Source organism: Mytilus trossulus, chromosome 1 (assembly GCF_036588685.1).
Source record: "Mytilus trossulus isolate FHL-02 chromosome 1, PNRI_Mtr1.1.1.hap1, whole genome shotgun sequence".
Taxonomy (NCBI): Eukaryota; Metazoa; Mollusca; class Bivalvia; order Mytilida; family Mytilidae; genus Mytilus; species Mytilus trossulus.
The window spans coordinates 2,510,673-2,526,950 of record NC_086373.1 but is presented as its reverse complement, the minus strand read 5'-3'; the positions used below and the strand labels follow the sequence as shown (position 1 = coordinate 2,526,950).

At 30.7% G+C, this 16,278-nt stretch overlaps 1 protein-coding gene across 4 annotated transcripts in view; it reads right to left on the bottom strand.

Annotated features, from left to right (window-relative positions):
* Positions 1 to 460: 460 nt before the first annotated feature.
* The window catches only part of LOC134712326 (F-BAR domain only protein 2-like), a 33,937-nt gene continuing 18,119 nt past the window's right edge, over positions 461 to 16,278 (bottom strand). For all 4 annotated transcript variants that reach the window (XM_063573770.1, XM_063573789.1, XM_063573779.1 and 1 more), the window contains 10 exons: positions 16,004 to 16,131; positions 14,756 to 14,823; positions 13,344 to 13,549; positions 12,852 to 13,024; positions 10,692 to 10,906; positions 10,034 to 10,189; positions 9,261 to 9,393; positions 8,600 to 8,802; positions 4,865 to 5,094; positions 461 to 4,219 (listed from right to left, as the gene is read on the bottom strand). In XM_063573770.1, the coding sequence (XP_063429840.1) occupies positions 4,188 to 4,219; positions 4,865 to 5,094; positions 8,600 to 8,802; positions 9,261 to 9,393; positions 10,034 to 10,189; positions 10,692 to 10,906; positions 12,852 to 13,024; positions 13,344 to 13,549; positions 14,756 to 14,823; positions 16,004 to 16,131 (1,544 nt within the window). In that variant the 3' untranslated portion in view covers positions 461 to 4,187. The remainder of the gene's footprint in view (positions 4,220 to 4,864; positions 5,095 to 8,599; positions 8,803 to 9,260; positions 9,394 to 10,033; positions 10,190 to 10,691; positions 10,907 to 12,851; positions 13,025 to 13,343; positions 13,550 to 14,755; positions 14,824 to 16,003; positions 16,132 to 16,278) is intronic.

Sequence of the window (16,278 nt, the reverse complement as noted above, 5' to 3'; positions counted from 1 at the left end):
GAAAATCCTACACCAGGAGGTGTGCTTTAGCTGGCCCCTAAATCCAAATATGTACTAGTTCAGTGATGGACATCATACTGAACTCTGAAATGTATAAATGAACTAAAATTTAATAGTTAAGTACTGCTTATAATATGGTAAAATTTAATAAAGTGTGACACAATATTTAACCTCCTTTATATGACATGGAATGATTATTCTATGGTATCCATATGCATTAAAGGTTGAAGAATCATGATTCTGCCCAAATATTGGCTCTCCTTTAGACTGTTGTATCTTAAGCATGTCCAATGGCAAGTATTTTATGGTTTGAAGGACAAACCATAACAGAAGCACTGAAACTGTGGATGATGTTGCCTTGAAATACAAGATACTCTATCTACAAAGGGATGTCCCCTTAAAATACAAGAGGTTCAAATTTACAAAGAGGATAACAGATGCTGAAAAATAACTCATGCACGTGTATATTATTTTTTATTTGTGATTATTTCAAATTTTTATAATTATGTTTCTTTATTTGCATTTAATGTGTAATCGATAATAATCACAAGGGAAGTAATGTATAATGACTGACAAAAAAAGGTGGGAAAAATACAATGATTTCTGTAAAATCAATCAACATGTGAATTGATATAACAAGTGTTTCCTGATTAATGTCATCGCCCATTTTAAATGCATTTTGGTTAATCATCAAATATACAAAAACATAATCTTATATGAAATTTGGGGGAAAATAATGAGATATTAATTTTACAAATTAGTTGTATGCCAGTAATAAATAACACTTTAATTGTTATTAATTTGTGTCGACTATCTGTCCAATAAATATAATAAAAATGTTCATAATCTCAGTAAAATGTATCATATATTGTAGTAAAATTTTAAAAACTTCAGTAATGAGACATAAAGATGATATAGTCATTGGCTTTTAGTCATTCCTGTAAAAATTTTGTATTTTACAAAAATTTTACTCCAAAAGATATAAAATTTAGTGTTTTATATATTATTTTGAAATCACATTAAATGGCCTTGCTTTTCTCCTGGTTCTGAATAAAGAAGTCACAATAAAGGGGACCAAGTCTGTATTATCACAGAGAAATTGTTTTGTCTTTTTGCAGAACAAGAAGACTAAACCTTTGCCTATATACCTTCCTCTGAGAAACAGAATTTAAAAGTCTATCTCCAGTAGTACTATATTTCCCCATATCTCGACGTTGAATCTTAAATATTCATATCATTTTGCAGGCCTCAAGTTCTAAATGTTATAACTTATCTGACCCAAGTACCCAATGCAGTGGTAGAAACTATATATCAAAATTATAATAAAAAAACCTTAAACAAAGTTATTTTTTATTGTCATTGTACTTTATAATGCGTGTTAACTTGTGCTTTAATATCTATTAAAATAGAGAATGCAAGATCTTGCTTTTATATCAAAATCATTATATATTATATTTAAAACTAACTCAAACAATCACAAAATAATTAGTAAGTGGTCCAATAAAACAGATTCTGGACCTCGAGTCTAATATAGACATAATTTGTATGAATGGGGGAAAAAGATGGACGAACAAAAAATATTTGCAATTTGTATTGTTTTCACATAATACTTTAAATTGAGCTTTGTAAATGTTTTATATATTTTCTTTGCTAGCAGCAAACCTAACCGAAGCACTTGCAGCAGAATTTGCTAAGAGATAGTTATCATGATATTGTCACACTGCTTATTGAGAATAACTTATTTCTTTGTGGGTGGCAATGCCCAAAAAGTGCTGCATGTTAAATTGAAGAAAAATTGCACAAGACAATTAATGATCAATGTATCATTTTCCATAAATAATTGAAAAGTACATATTCTCTTAATAATTATTAATAATGTTGAAAAAATAAATGAATACATGTAATAAAAACACAAAACAAAAACCTTCAAGAAAAATTATATATTTGGAATATTTGAATCTTTCAAATTGTTTGATCAAAATCAGCAAAAGGTAAAAATCTATGAATATGGTCAAGGTCCATAAAATAATTCTACATTATATGTAATAAGGAAGGGAGGTAATGCAATAAAAATTTACAGACTGAATCGCGTACATGTTCAAATAAATAAATACATTTGATGATAACAATATTGCACTAAATATAACAAATTAATATGATACATATACTGTTTAAAATTTCTAAATCTCCGACATTTTGCAAAAATATGAATTTCAATGTACACTAAAGAGAGAACTTCATGTAAATTTAAAAAACATAAAAATTATTACATTAACAATCAACAAATAAAATAACATAACAATAAAACATCTTATTGGCAGATTATATTTGAGGCTCAAGTAAGGTACCCCTTGAGGTCATAAAGTCAAAAATTAAAAAAATATCTAAAGTCATAATGTCACTTGAAAGCAAACTAAATAGTTGAAAACTGGTCTGATTCTCAGTTTTAAACTTTTTTAAATGTACCAGGTCTTTTAAAATGAGATGTCAGGTCACAAGGTTGCCTGTCAAATTCCCTAAGGTCTTGATTTGACAATGTAAAGGTTATCTGCTAATCTATTACATTTTTACTGCCTAAATTGTTGAAAAACAGGGTTCAAGGTCAGAATTGACTATTTTGCCGCATTTAATTTTGTAATAATACCCTTATGTGTTTTTAAGTATAACTCCTCAACTTTGTCTAATTTTAAAATTGTAAATACATGTAAATTGCAGAAAATTTGGCACTGACAAATGTATTGTATTACAGATATTTAAAAGATGTATTTGATGTAGTGAATTAATATGAGGGCAAAATCTATAGTACCAAAATGAAATACACAAAGTTGAGCCTTCATAAAGATCACTCCAAGTCAAGAGTTAGTCAAGATATAAATACATTAGGATTTATAAATTCAAAAGAAGACTTAAAAAAAAACAAATCTAGCCTACTGGACCCTTAATCAAAACGAGCCTTATTACTTATACAATAACTGTTAGTCTTATTCCAAAGGAGTATAACAAAACCAAGACTTTTAACTAACATCAAATGTTGAGGCAATGAAACAGCAAGGAAGAACATTATAATAATACATTAAGAAATACTGAATAAAGGGAAACTGGATTTACTTATTTACTTATCTTTGGAGTGAAACACCTCTTTCTTTTCTTCATAAACATTTCCACATGACCTTCGTCTCCAACTGAGACTGAACTGCTGTAGTACTGATATAGAAAGAAGGGTGCTGTGTTTGAAACGATTTTAAATGATGAATTTCCATAAATAATGAACATAAATATCTAACTTAATCAATAAAGAATGATTCGTTTGTTAAAATAAAATGTTTGAGCACTTTTACAGACAAATAAGAACACAAGACAGTGATAGTAAAATATGACAGCACTCTTAAAAGACAATCACTAAAACAAAAATTACATTTCCCCATAATTTATATTTTTATATCCCACAATTTTATTCAATAATTTTACATTTAACGTGACTTAAAACTGTATTTTATAGCATGATATGTATTGTAACCACTGTGTAATCAAAAATTATCCTTTCATTATTTGAGTTAGCAGCACATCCAAAAAAAAGTATATTTTAAAGTAGAAATTTTTATAAGGATATCAGTTTAATTCCAGTTATAGACACACAAAATGTCAAACATTCATCTGACTATCAGTCTTTATTTTTCAATTTATTTCAAATTATCTGTCTTTTTGAGAGAAAAAAACCCCAAGAAATTAAATTTATCGAGCAGGTTATTGCTATAAATAGATGAAATATGCCCTTAAATAAAATAAAAAGTGTCAAAATTTGTCAATTACAATTCATAAACTCATTTTATTATGTCTGAATCTTAACACAGCAAACTTGTTAAAAGCTGACCAAATCCTGATATATACAATTGAATAAAATGTTTTATTTTCTGCATAAACAACCATTTTGGTTCACTGATTTTTGTATCCAAATAAACATTTAATATTGATTAATAATGACAATTTAGATTAAGTACTAAATGCAGTTTTTATATCACTTTATGAACATGCTTTTGCATGGATCACATTATATCTGCCACAGGGTACATGTAGCACCACATTGGGTCTATTATCCTCGTGTGTTGACATACATGCCACTGTACCTAATGCCTCATGAATGGAATGTTGCATCATGGTCCTGAGACGTGAACAGTGAACACACAGGGCTAGGAATCATCGGGGTCTGCTAAGTATTTGCCTGAAATACAACATCAAGGCATATTACATGTCATTACATAAAATTACACTATTATTTGCATTACTTGTATAAATCTTAGTAAGCATAGAAATAAACTGTCACACATATCATATGGGTCCTTATACGGCTTATAGGAAAACAATTTCAGATTTCCCTTAATTTAAGAAATTGAAGTAGTTAATTTTGGATCTTCTTCCTGTGAAACATGAGTAGATAAATGCTTGTCTAATATAAATATACAGCATAGGGGTTAAATGTGTATCATTGTTTTATGCCCCATTTATGGGCATTATGTTTTCTGTGCATGCATTGGTCCTTCCATTCTTTCTTCCGTCTGTTCGTTCGTTTGGATTCAGGTTAAAGTTTTCAGTCGAGGTAGTTTTTGATGAAATTGAAGACCAATCAACTTGAAACTTAGTACACATGTTCCTTATGATATGATCTTTCTAATTTTAATGCCAAATTAGAGTTTTTACCCTATTTTCACGGTCCAATGAACATAGAAAATGAAAGTGCTGAAAGGGAATCTGTGTAGTTGGGACACATTCTTGCTTTACAAGGTTTCTACTTGGGGAAAAAGTTTTAATTAAACTCTTCGTTTATAATGATTTCATGCATCAAATATTTTTTTTAATTATTTGTTACCTGCTCCAAATCTTTTCTTTGCAAGTGATATCCTATATCCAGACCCTATTAATTCAAAGTCTATTCCCGATAACGATGCTCCTTCACATATAAATTGTACTGCGGCCGTGGCAGGTTTACTTGGACCTGATTTTAAGTGGAATTTAGCTCTAACACAACCTTCTCTAGCTTCTTCACTAACTTCTGATATATCGTTCAGTTTCCACATTCCTCTTTGGCTTTCTTCATTCCTGGAATCAAATATTAAGAAATTGAAAAAATTCTGTGTTAAATTTAATACATAAACAGTCACTTCAAGGATATCTTAACTTGCTTGTTTGGTTTTCAACTTATCAGTGTAGACATTGATTGTCATTTGGATGGCGCACAACCTTAACTTTTCATCTTAAGGAAAACTTTACTTTAGTTTCATAGGAGGTTTGCCACCCATTTAAGACTGAAGTTATTCACATTTTTTTTTTGGCTTGGACACATAATAAGCTGGTCACTATTTATGAAAGTATAAGCAGACTATACAGATAACAAAATTACTTTAAACATGAGAGGGCACCAAAAGCAACAGATTAAAAATATGTGAATTATGAAGTTTAAACATAAGTCATCTGCGAGTGACCACTACCTATCAAAGTTATATATCTGATGTTAAATCAAAGCGCTGTAAGCACTGTAGGCAGTTAACCAAAAACCAAGGCAAAACTGTGGCAATGTTGCTTCAACTTTTTTTTTAAAGATTTAAAAGAACAAACATTAAACATTCATATATAATTGTACATTTATGTTCATTTAATGAATTAAACATTAAGGCAAATAATTCATATTTTATCAAGGTTTTCAATAGCAACGCACATGACCAGGAATGGTCATGAGTCTTTCATGAGTCAGCAGTGGTACAAATTTGCAATGGTTGCAGTTCTTCTAGTTGATCGTAATTGTTCGTATAAGTTGCCTGTTAACTTTAGTACAAGCTTTTAAAAGTATGAATGGACTTGCTTCCCTGGAAAGAAAACTGGGTTTTTGTTGTACAGTACAAAAGTTATGAGATACAAATCAGACAAATGTTTACTACTACAGGGATCAATGGTGAGGTCTGACTTATAAATGTAAATGACTCCCACCTTCACCCTAAGTCCATGATGTCTAAGTTTTTAATAAAATGACAGGTGTTAGGGTCTAGCAAAGTGATATGCATATGTGTCGCCTATGAGATTGACCTTGTATGTCATTCAATCTTTTTTGAAATGACAAACAGGAATGAATATGGTTTAGGCGTTGGTATCTCCATCTGTTACAAGTTCTCAAAACACACACAAGAGGGTGTGGGGTGACCCTAGGGACTACCCCTATTTTTCATTTGATTTTTTATATTGTCCCATACATGAATATATATGGTTTATGGGTGGGGATCTCGACCGTTATCAAGTATTCAAACAGGAGGGGGTGGGGGACCCCAGTGACTTCCCCTTCATTTCATTTGATTTTTTATATTGTCCAATACATGAATATATATGGTTGAGGGGTGGGGATCTCATCTGTTTCTAAGTTATCAAACAGGAGTGTGTAGGGTGACCCTAAGGCTTTCCCTATATTTCATTTGATTAGTTTTCATACATGAATATATATGGTTTAATTTAAAGGTGGGATCTCAACTGTTTCCAATTTCTCAATCAGGTGACTGCAGGGACTCCCCTATATTTCATTTAATTTAGAGTTGGGGCTCCCAACTGTTTCAAAGTTTCTTAAACATGAGGGGTAGGGTGACCACAGGGACTTCCCCTATATTTCATTTGATTTGTTATATAGTCTTATACATGAGTATATATGGTTAAGGGGTGATGATCTCGAATTTTTCAAAGTTCTCAAACAGGAGGGTGTAGTGACCATAGGGACCCCTTGTAACTCATTTGATTTGTAATATTGTCCCATAAATAATTTTTTATATATTGTTTAAATTGTGGATCTCGACTGTTATAAATTCTCAAACAGAAAAGGACAGAGTGGCCCCACATACTCCACCTATATTTCATATGATTTGTTATATTGTCCCATACATGAATATTTATGGTTTAGGGGTGGGGATCTTGACTGTTACCAAGTTTTAGTCATTTTGGTCTCTTGTGGATAGTTGTCTCATTGGCAATCATACCACAACTTTTTTTTAAATAAGAAACTTCCAGCTATTATAATTGACCTATCAAATTAAAATTGAGAAGAAAAAAATACCCCTTGAAATTGCAGTAATATGTTTAACTTGAAAAGCATTAAACATGCATTACTAACATTTATCTCTGATAAAAAAAATTAAACTGTTAGATAAACTGTTCCCAGCTGTCACATTGTATTGGATTTTGACATTAAAATTGGTGTAAATAATATTTTCTGTTTTTTCTTTCTTTTACATATATCTGAGACTACTATGTTATAGTAGTCTCAGCATATATCTTTTGGTTTTCAATTCTATGGTTTATATTTATTCAACATGCATTTGTCATACATAGATGTATTTTGTCATGACCTGTCTGGATTTTTTTTAGCCAAAACCCGGGATTCCCCTTATCAGCTTCCGGAATCGGATCCGATATTGTAATCTCGCGGCAGCCATTTTATTGAATGTTGTTTTTGACAGATTGTGAGATACGATTTTGCTCGGATTTACAAATTATTTATCGGCGATTTTCTGTATAAAGCTAGCGGTTGAACAAATTGAACATCGCTGTCATGAATAGTTATATATGTTGAAATTAAGTTTGAGATTGTTTATTGATCTTTATTAGGAAACTTTGGTAAAATGTTTGCAAAGTTATTTTTTTATATTTATTTCAAGGTCCGTCGGGCATGTCGGGCGTAGCTAGTAACCAGGTAGAAAGTCCGACTGCAAAATTGGAAGGTTGCTGACCTCGGACCACCGCTAATTTGAACCTCTGTGTCCAGATTGAAAAGATACGTAAATTTCGTATTCTAATTCAAAATTGCCGCCAACAGCGTGATCAGTTGAACTTATATCAATAGACTACTGACGTATACATACGTAGAGTTGACTACGTATTGACGACAAACAATATTCCTACGACTTTTGCAATTTGGGAAATCTTAACTACTTGTCTTTAGAGATTTTCGGCGATTAAATATTTCATACATTTGTTCTTTGACATCTTATCCAAAAGCTCAAGGGATAATAAACTACATAAGGATTCCTAATGTGCTCTACTTCCTATGTGCAACTTTAAAAGTTTTGGGAAAATCAACGATCATTTAAGGTTTTTCTGGTCATATTTTTTTTAATCCAGAATGAAAAGTATGAAAAAACTGTCTAATAAGTTATAAATAATATAGTAGCCAGCTAGATGATAACAATGGCACGTATTTCAGCATTTATTGGGTAGCAAACAAATCCAGGGTGCTCGCATAAGGCAGCTTAACTGCCTAATAAAAAAATATGCAAGACATACACCTCACCATTTAGCGTCACACCAAGTTTCCATTTAGTTATCTACTATACCTACAACAAGTGAAACAGAATTAAACACGTAATTCAGCACTTGCCAACCATGAGGTGAAGGTTGTTGTGATGTGACAAGGCTCCTTATAATCTATTAACATGTTATGAGGTATAGGTTTACTGTAGTCTGAGAAATAGACCTTTCTGGTAACTTTTATTTTGAAAATAAGAAGAATGACTTTCACCAATAATCATTGGGTTACCCTGAAGTTCCTTATCAATACAAAGAATCGACTTACCACACCCCCTCAGGTGTACTTTTCATACTAGTAACTTCTCCACTCACTGGAATCATCAATGATATATTTTTTAACGTTGAAGGGTTTGACATTGGTAAAGGATTAAATTTATAATCTAATCGTACATCTGTATGAGTAGGTTCACACTTCCAGTACACAACCAATGGTAATGGACAACTCCCTACACCAGACAATGCTTTAGCCTGCAAGTTTGAAATGAAATCATCTTTATAATTAAATTTAAATTTCATTTAATTATAAATTTCATACCAGTAATTTTACTCAAATATTGTCCGTGACAATTTTATGAAAACAACAAAATATTTTGTCCGGTTGAAAAACATTTAACAAATGTGTTTATATTCTAATTCTATTTGACTAAATATAACAACAAAGAGTACTCACATGAATTCATATCTACTTTATTGTTATGTAAAGATCATTTTAGACAAGTCAGTTCTTAAAAAACAAATATCCTTTATTTGTAAGGAAGCCTAATCCAATAATACTCTTTTCAATTTCTATACTTCACTTTTTGTCATTACTGTCTTGTAAGGACTGAATGAACTTTTGTCAAATTCTTGGTGTGTATTTGTTATTTAAGCTTAAAAGATCCTTTATTGAGGAAGTAAAACTAAAAAAGGATTTGTAAAATGTTTACCTGGTACTTTAGAATATCAATATTAAAATATGAGGCAGTTTTATTTTCTTCTCCTTGGGTTTTTAGATGTCCACATAAAGCAGCCATGTCAAAATGGTATGAAAGACTATCTGATGAACTTTGGTCAACATCTCTGAAATGACATAATATAAAGATATTAATATATTCTAAAAATTTAGATTTTGAATAACAGAATATAACTGAATATTACAATATATAATCATACAATGCAATTCATCACCAACAAAGGATCTTACTAGTGTTTTTGTTGGATTGCTGTCTCAATTATGTATACCCAAAACTTCTCTTCATTCATCACACTTCATCAAAAGTTAATACATCTTGTATAGATATGACTAATATTTTTGTTGTTTCAAACCCCAAATGGCATTTATATTAAAGAACATACAATGAAGCATTATTGCATTATGTAATAAAATGTGTACATGTATCAAAAACTAACAGGATTAATAAGAGCTGCAGTAATAATACCACGTATGAATACATATAAAAGCCCTTGTTTTGCTAAAGGTAACACAACAGTTATTCAAATCAAAAATTTAAAAAGCAGGTGCATAATGACATTACATGTATTTATAATTAAGAGTTTTGCCATTCAGCAGATTTAAAGGAGTTGAAAATACAGTGTCAATACAGATAGCAAAAACAAAGTTTTACAAACAAGCAAAGTTACAAACAAACAAAATCACTTAACACCATTTTACTTACCTATACGCTATGAGTAATTATAATTGTATAATGAAACTACTTACTGAATAACGAGTTGCTGATTGAGTAGTACTTGTTCTAATCGGTCTGTGCTTTTGATTCTAAAACTTAAGAGTGCGGGTGATGGATTTTCTGTGAAGACTCGTACAACACCAGCAGGAAATGACATCATAACATTCCCTGTTATCTTCACCATACATCTGTAACAGACAAAGAAAACTTTTGTAATGTTTTTATACAAGCACAAATGATTTTATAGGTCAGCTACATTAATACTGTACATTTAGAAACTATTGCTATGTTTTTATTTTGGCGAAAAATGTGACTGGATTAAAAACACAAAAATCAAACTTTGCATTTTGAAATTTATCATAAGAATCAAACAGAATTTTTTCTCAAAACGCAGAAGAATTAAAATGGCATTTTAGTCTAAAAAAGACAAATTTGCAATAGTAAATGCACACAATAATTTCTGAATTAATAGTAATAGAGTGTTCTGTTTATAGTGTTAGAAAGCTTAATACTGATTTGATAATCTTACTTCATTTAAGTACAGTACTTTTGTCATTTGCAGAATTTGTGAATATTCTTTAACTTGAAAATGTAACTTATCTTTACAAATTACAGTGGATTCATAATTTTCATGGGTACCATTTTTCCAATAGCCAGTATATCTTACTCTAATATAATATCATAACTTACTTTGTAGCATCTGTTCCTCTGAAGAGTGAATTAATAGTTTCTGTGAAAGCTATAGCGAGTGGCACTGTATCAGACATTCCTATAGTTAATGGACTAGGTCCTCGGGATGCACCGATGGGCATGGATGTGGTACTGAATGTTACACTGCTACTACTCTCTGACCGTGACATGAATGCTGGACTAGTTCTTCCTGCAGCTGTTACCCGAGCTGGAACCTAAAAAAAAAAGTTCAATTACAAATTAAGGTCCAACTTGTACATTAAGGTCATTCTCCCAACCAGAGTATACTCTTTTTTTTTTTTTTTTTCAACTTTAAATATTTTATTTCATTCCTGGTTGTGAACAATGTCCCTTAGCGCTACAACAATGACGCTAAGGTTCCTCCCTGTGTTATTAATTGCTAATGAAACCAGGGGATTTGATTAGCAAAATATATCTTATCTTTATATCGTGTTAGTTGCATTTTACAAAGTATTCATACGAGGACACAATACATACATATTATTCAGTGATCCTATATATAAACAATCATATAAGAAAGAAATTATAAAAAAGAAACCCAAAAAAGACGGACTTTTTGTCCGTCATTTGTTTTGATTATATAAAAACTAGTTTAACCGAAAGTAGAATGATCAAGCATGGTTGACCTCATGGCCCTCATGGCTTGACAAATAATTTCATGAAGTGGTGAGTAATTTATTGCAGTCATTAAGTCACTTATCAAATGTGTAAACTTTTAAACTTGTAATAATCAAATATTTCTGGTAAGTAATAATGAAATATGTTGAAGAGATCAAAGAAGGAGCTATTGACCCCTGATCTTGATTGATATGTAAATTATTGATTGATTGATTCTTTGTTATTTTAAAAATACTGACTGAAGTATTTATATCAGGTCTAATTTTCATAAAGAATAAATATAATCAAGGTTTCAATATTTTCTTCTGAAATTTTCTCAAAAATAGACTATCTGGATGATATAACATTTGTGTTTCAATTTCATTTTTTAGAACTGACAACATGTTCACAAATTTATTTCTCTTTTCTGATAAATAAAAACATTTATAAATCACAAAACAAATCATTGTTATGACATGATTAAGTGGATTATATTCAATATCTTCAATTTTATATCCAAGCACAAGATTTTTAAGACAGAAGACATGTTGGTCTATATTAAAATACATAAATATGTCATAAATTGTTGACCAATAATGTTGTACCCATTTACATTCAAATAAAAAATGATTATAGTTATCACATTTGGAACAAATCACACAATTTGGATTATCAGATATTTTCCAACGGTGCAAATTAAGATTAATTGCTGTAATATTATGCAGTAATTTCCATCTAAACATTTTAATTCTATTATCTTTTAAAAAATGGAACGTAAAAGTAAGGTTCTTCTTTATAAAATAAGTAACGTTATCAAAAGTAAAATGATTTTTCCATACATAGAATCCTACTGGGAGCTCTTTATTAGATATAATTAAAATATTATATATTTCTTTGAATGAAATTTTGTCCAGTTTGTAATACAATCCATGACCAGAGTATACTCACCTTATAAGAGAGATGACATTTAAACTTATTTTCAAAATGCATAGAACCATAATATTGTGACTCAACATTTTTTGGTATACAGATGTCATTTGAATAGTAGGTTTGACTTCATATTCTTTCAATGGAGACTTTAGTTGTGTGTTTATTATAAGTTCTGCATCAAAGTAAACACATTTTTAGACTACAGATTGACACATCATATGACAGACCTTTTTGTTGGCAGACACAATATTTCTTTGTGAAAAAAAACCCAACAAAGTGTAAAACAAGAAGTTTAAATGCATGTTCATATTTTCTAAAGGACTGCAAGAACCTGGATCAAAATTTATAAAATTTCTACATTAGAAAGCACTGCATAGTCTACATTATTAGCCAGTAAAGGCAGCTACCCAACTTACCTGTGGAGCTATTGCTGATGTCCGTGAGGGAGGTCGTTGAGGTGGCATTGGTAAATTAAAACTATCATTCACTGAAGAGGTTATAATACCCAACTTACCTGTGGAGCTATTGCTGATGTCCGTGAGGGAGGTCGTTGAGGTGGCATTGGTAAATTAAAACTACCATTCAATGAAGAGGTTATAATACCCTACATACCTGTGGAGCTATTGCTGATGTCCGTGAGGGAGGTCGTTGAGGTGGCATTGGTAAATTAAAACTACCATTCAATGAGGAGGTAAGTTGACTGGAGGCTGATGAATCAGGTTTATCAGGTTTGGATTGAAGACTAGTTGACGGACTAATACTACCATTTAATATATCAGATGAATCTACAGAAAATGGAAACACAAGTTTTATATGTGTATAACAGTTGAATCAATGTTTTTATAACTAGTCAAATGTATTTCATTAAAGTTAAATTTAAAATTTGATATGGTTACAGTTCAATTACTAAATATTTTCTGTTCAAACTATAGCTTCTATTTCTTTTGACGATGCTTCTTTCCACCTATATATGAACTTTTTGGTGTTCTAGCACTTTTAAAAGCTTCTCATTGTTTTTTTTTATCATATGTTCTTTAGTTGCACAATTCATTTATATCAGTGCTGGGTTATTCATCAATATCTACATGATCTATAAATACTCACTTGGATTAGAAGCAGGAGTAGTAGAAATTGAAGCCGGAGTACTAGATATACTATTAGCCGGAGTACTAGAAAGACTATTAGATATGTCTGCCATAGGAGACAATGGTGACGGGAGGTTAAATCCACCTCCTATAGGGGTTGACGAAGTAGAGGAACTAAAAAAGTCTAAGTTTAAAAGGTCCAGGTTTTGGCTTGGACGGGATTCTCTGTAAAAAATAAGGACATATATTAAATACAAATCAGGGTATAAAAACAGTTACCAATTATCTATGTCCTTCCCAATAAGTAGTAAATCAATTAAAGTTTCATAAATATTTCAACAAGGAAAACAAGTATTGAAATTTCAAATGAAGTTATTTAATGAAAGACAACATTCAAATCAGTAAGATGCTTATGTAAAATGGAAAAAAATCTGTTACCGTAGAAAGGCTTGTATAGTCCACGTTTTTCTCCTCCAAAATTGGACCTTCCAGAAAGGGTGCGAACTATAGAGTACAATTAGCAAGAAATAAGAGAACAAGTTCAATTTCGCAGTCGACATGGTTTGTTTACGTTCCGCCCATCTTTGTTATTGATATTGTAGAGAACGCTCCAATCATTTTTCAAACTAATAATTTTAACTCATCCATATTAATAAGTTATTTCTATTCAATATCAAATCAATACTGATAAATATCTAAACCTTTCATTACAATTTTCTCGTTTCTTTTCAATGCATTGGTTGAAATAAACTGGTATCTGATTGATTAAAACAATACAAACATAGTAAAAAAAGACAACCGTAAACCAGCTTAGAATTTGTAAACAACAAAACCTAATAGTATAATGTTCATTCCGTTTTGGTGTTTCATACTGACTAATATGGTTTGTATTAGCTTAAGACCCTTCAAAAATTAATGTGATAGGTATATTAAAGACTGTTTTACAAAAGGATGGAACTGTTTTACTTTCAATGTCGTATTATAGTGATATCTGTCATATATACGGATTTCAACTCTCACCAGTTAATTTCTTCAAACACACATGCTTTTTAAACTTCCTGTTTAAACATACACAAGTTTCTAAATTGTTCTTTAAGTGAATTAAACTTATTTTTACAATCATGAAGCGTTCTAGAACCATTTACAAGCAGTTTCAGCTTCTGTTTGATGATGGAAAACAGGTTTTCCCAAGAAAATAGCGCAAACAATCACACAGAATTTGAAATAAATGGAGTTTTGTTAGACCTTTTCTAGCAGTAACAAAAAGGTTTTTTACATAAAATTTCGTGGGGAAAAGGGGATGTGGACTATTGACCAGTGGGAACTATACAAGCCTTTCTAAGGTAACTCTTTTTATATTTTTTCTCTAGTCTAACATAAACATTTGTGTAATGACATCTGTGGTAAAATAATTTGCAATTGTATAATTACCCCAAGGTATCTGATTCTGACTGGGATCTTTTCATTTTCTTGTCTACAGGTGTCTGAGCTCTCTTCCTCTGTAACGAATGAATACTATTTATATACTGTGGATTTATTTATTTTCGTGGGTACCAATTTTCATGGTTTGAGAAAAATTTGCATATTCGTGGATATTTGATTTCGTGGTTTTGCCAAAGTCTGCACACATTCCTTTATGAAATTTGTAATTCATTGAATATTTGAATTCTTGGTTCTCATGTACCCACGAAATCCAAGAAAATTAGTATCCAACGAATATTAATGAATTCACAGTACTTAATTAAAAAATAAAAAGTAAAAAGAAGTGTATGATAGCCAAAAATTATAGATTATAGTTAGTCATCTCAATGAGATTGAATTTCTTGCTTGAGCTGGTACAGCAAGTGCACCCTTAGTTTCTAGCCATAATTTTTCATAACACTCTACTGTGCCGAGAAAGAAAATAATCAGTCAGTAAGATCAAAGGAAAAATTTCGTTAAATAGTGATAAATATGGTTCTTAAGGATGTCTGCTGGTCATGTTTTGGAATTTTTGTCAGATATTCGGAAATCTCTGGTTTTATCCATTTGAATGCCTTAAAAGAAATCCCCATGAACCCCTATTTTTCTTTTTATAAATCTTTAACATGTATAATTATAAGTCATTTGTAAAAGTCTTATAAATTTTTTTTTTTATAGTATTTGAGAACTTTAGGTGGTCAATTATATAGCTATGAAAAATCAAGAGAGAACATTTCCCCGCCAAAATTCAAATGTATAATATCTCGAAAACAAGCACATTGACCACTATATTTTTTGGGCTTTTTTTATTCCTCAATTTATTCCCTATCAATACATACTAGTTTTATGAAAAATTATTTATTCTGAAACTGAGCAGCAAACATCCTTAAGGGAATCTTAATATTTTAAATCCTTTAAAATCAAGAGATAAGGTATGATTGCCAATGAACAACTTTATCCTAGAGATTCTACATAAAGCAACAGAGCAACTATATAATCTACTGAAGAATGAATAGTCTTGACAAACTCTTTTTTTTTTACTTAAAATGAACCACTTAATTTTTCTAATTTAATCATTGACTCCTAAATAAAATTTACAACATAAAAGCTACTGTCCTCATATATACATACAACTACAAAAATAGTCATATACTCCTTTAAGTTAATCATTTTATTTATCCATTCGTACTACAACAATACTTATTCTAAAATCCTTACCACAGCTGTAGGTGAGAGCCTTAATCCAACCATTTTCTCTTTGATCTCATCCACAGTGCCAGCCTGTAGTGGACCATTAGGACTTAACGGTCGGATTTCTACTTTTATCTTACGTTTACTCTCATCATCTACAAGAGAGCACAGATTTTGAAATAAATATTAAGTCACTTTGAAAGAAAGAAATAAGAAATGATTTAATCTGGTTCATTAAAATATAAATGTATTTTATATTCACATTTATCACATATATATGACTAACTTTTCTGTTTTCTCAT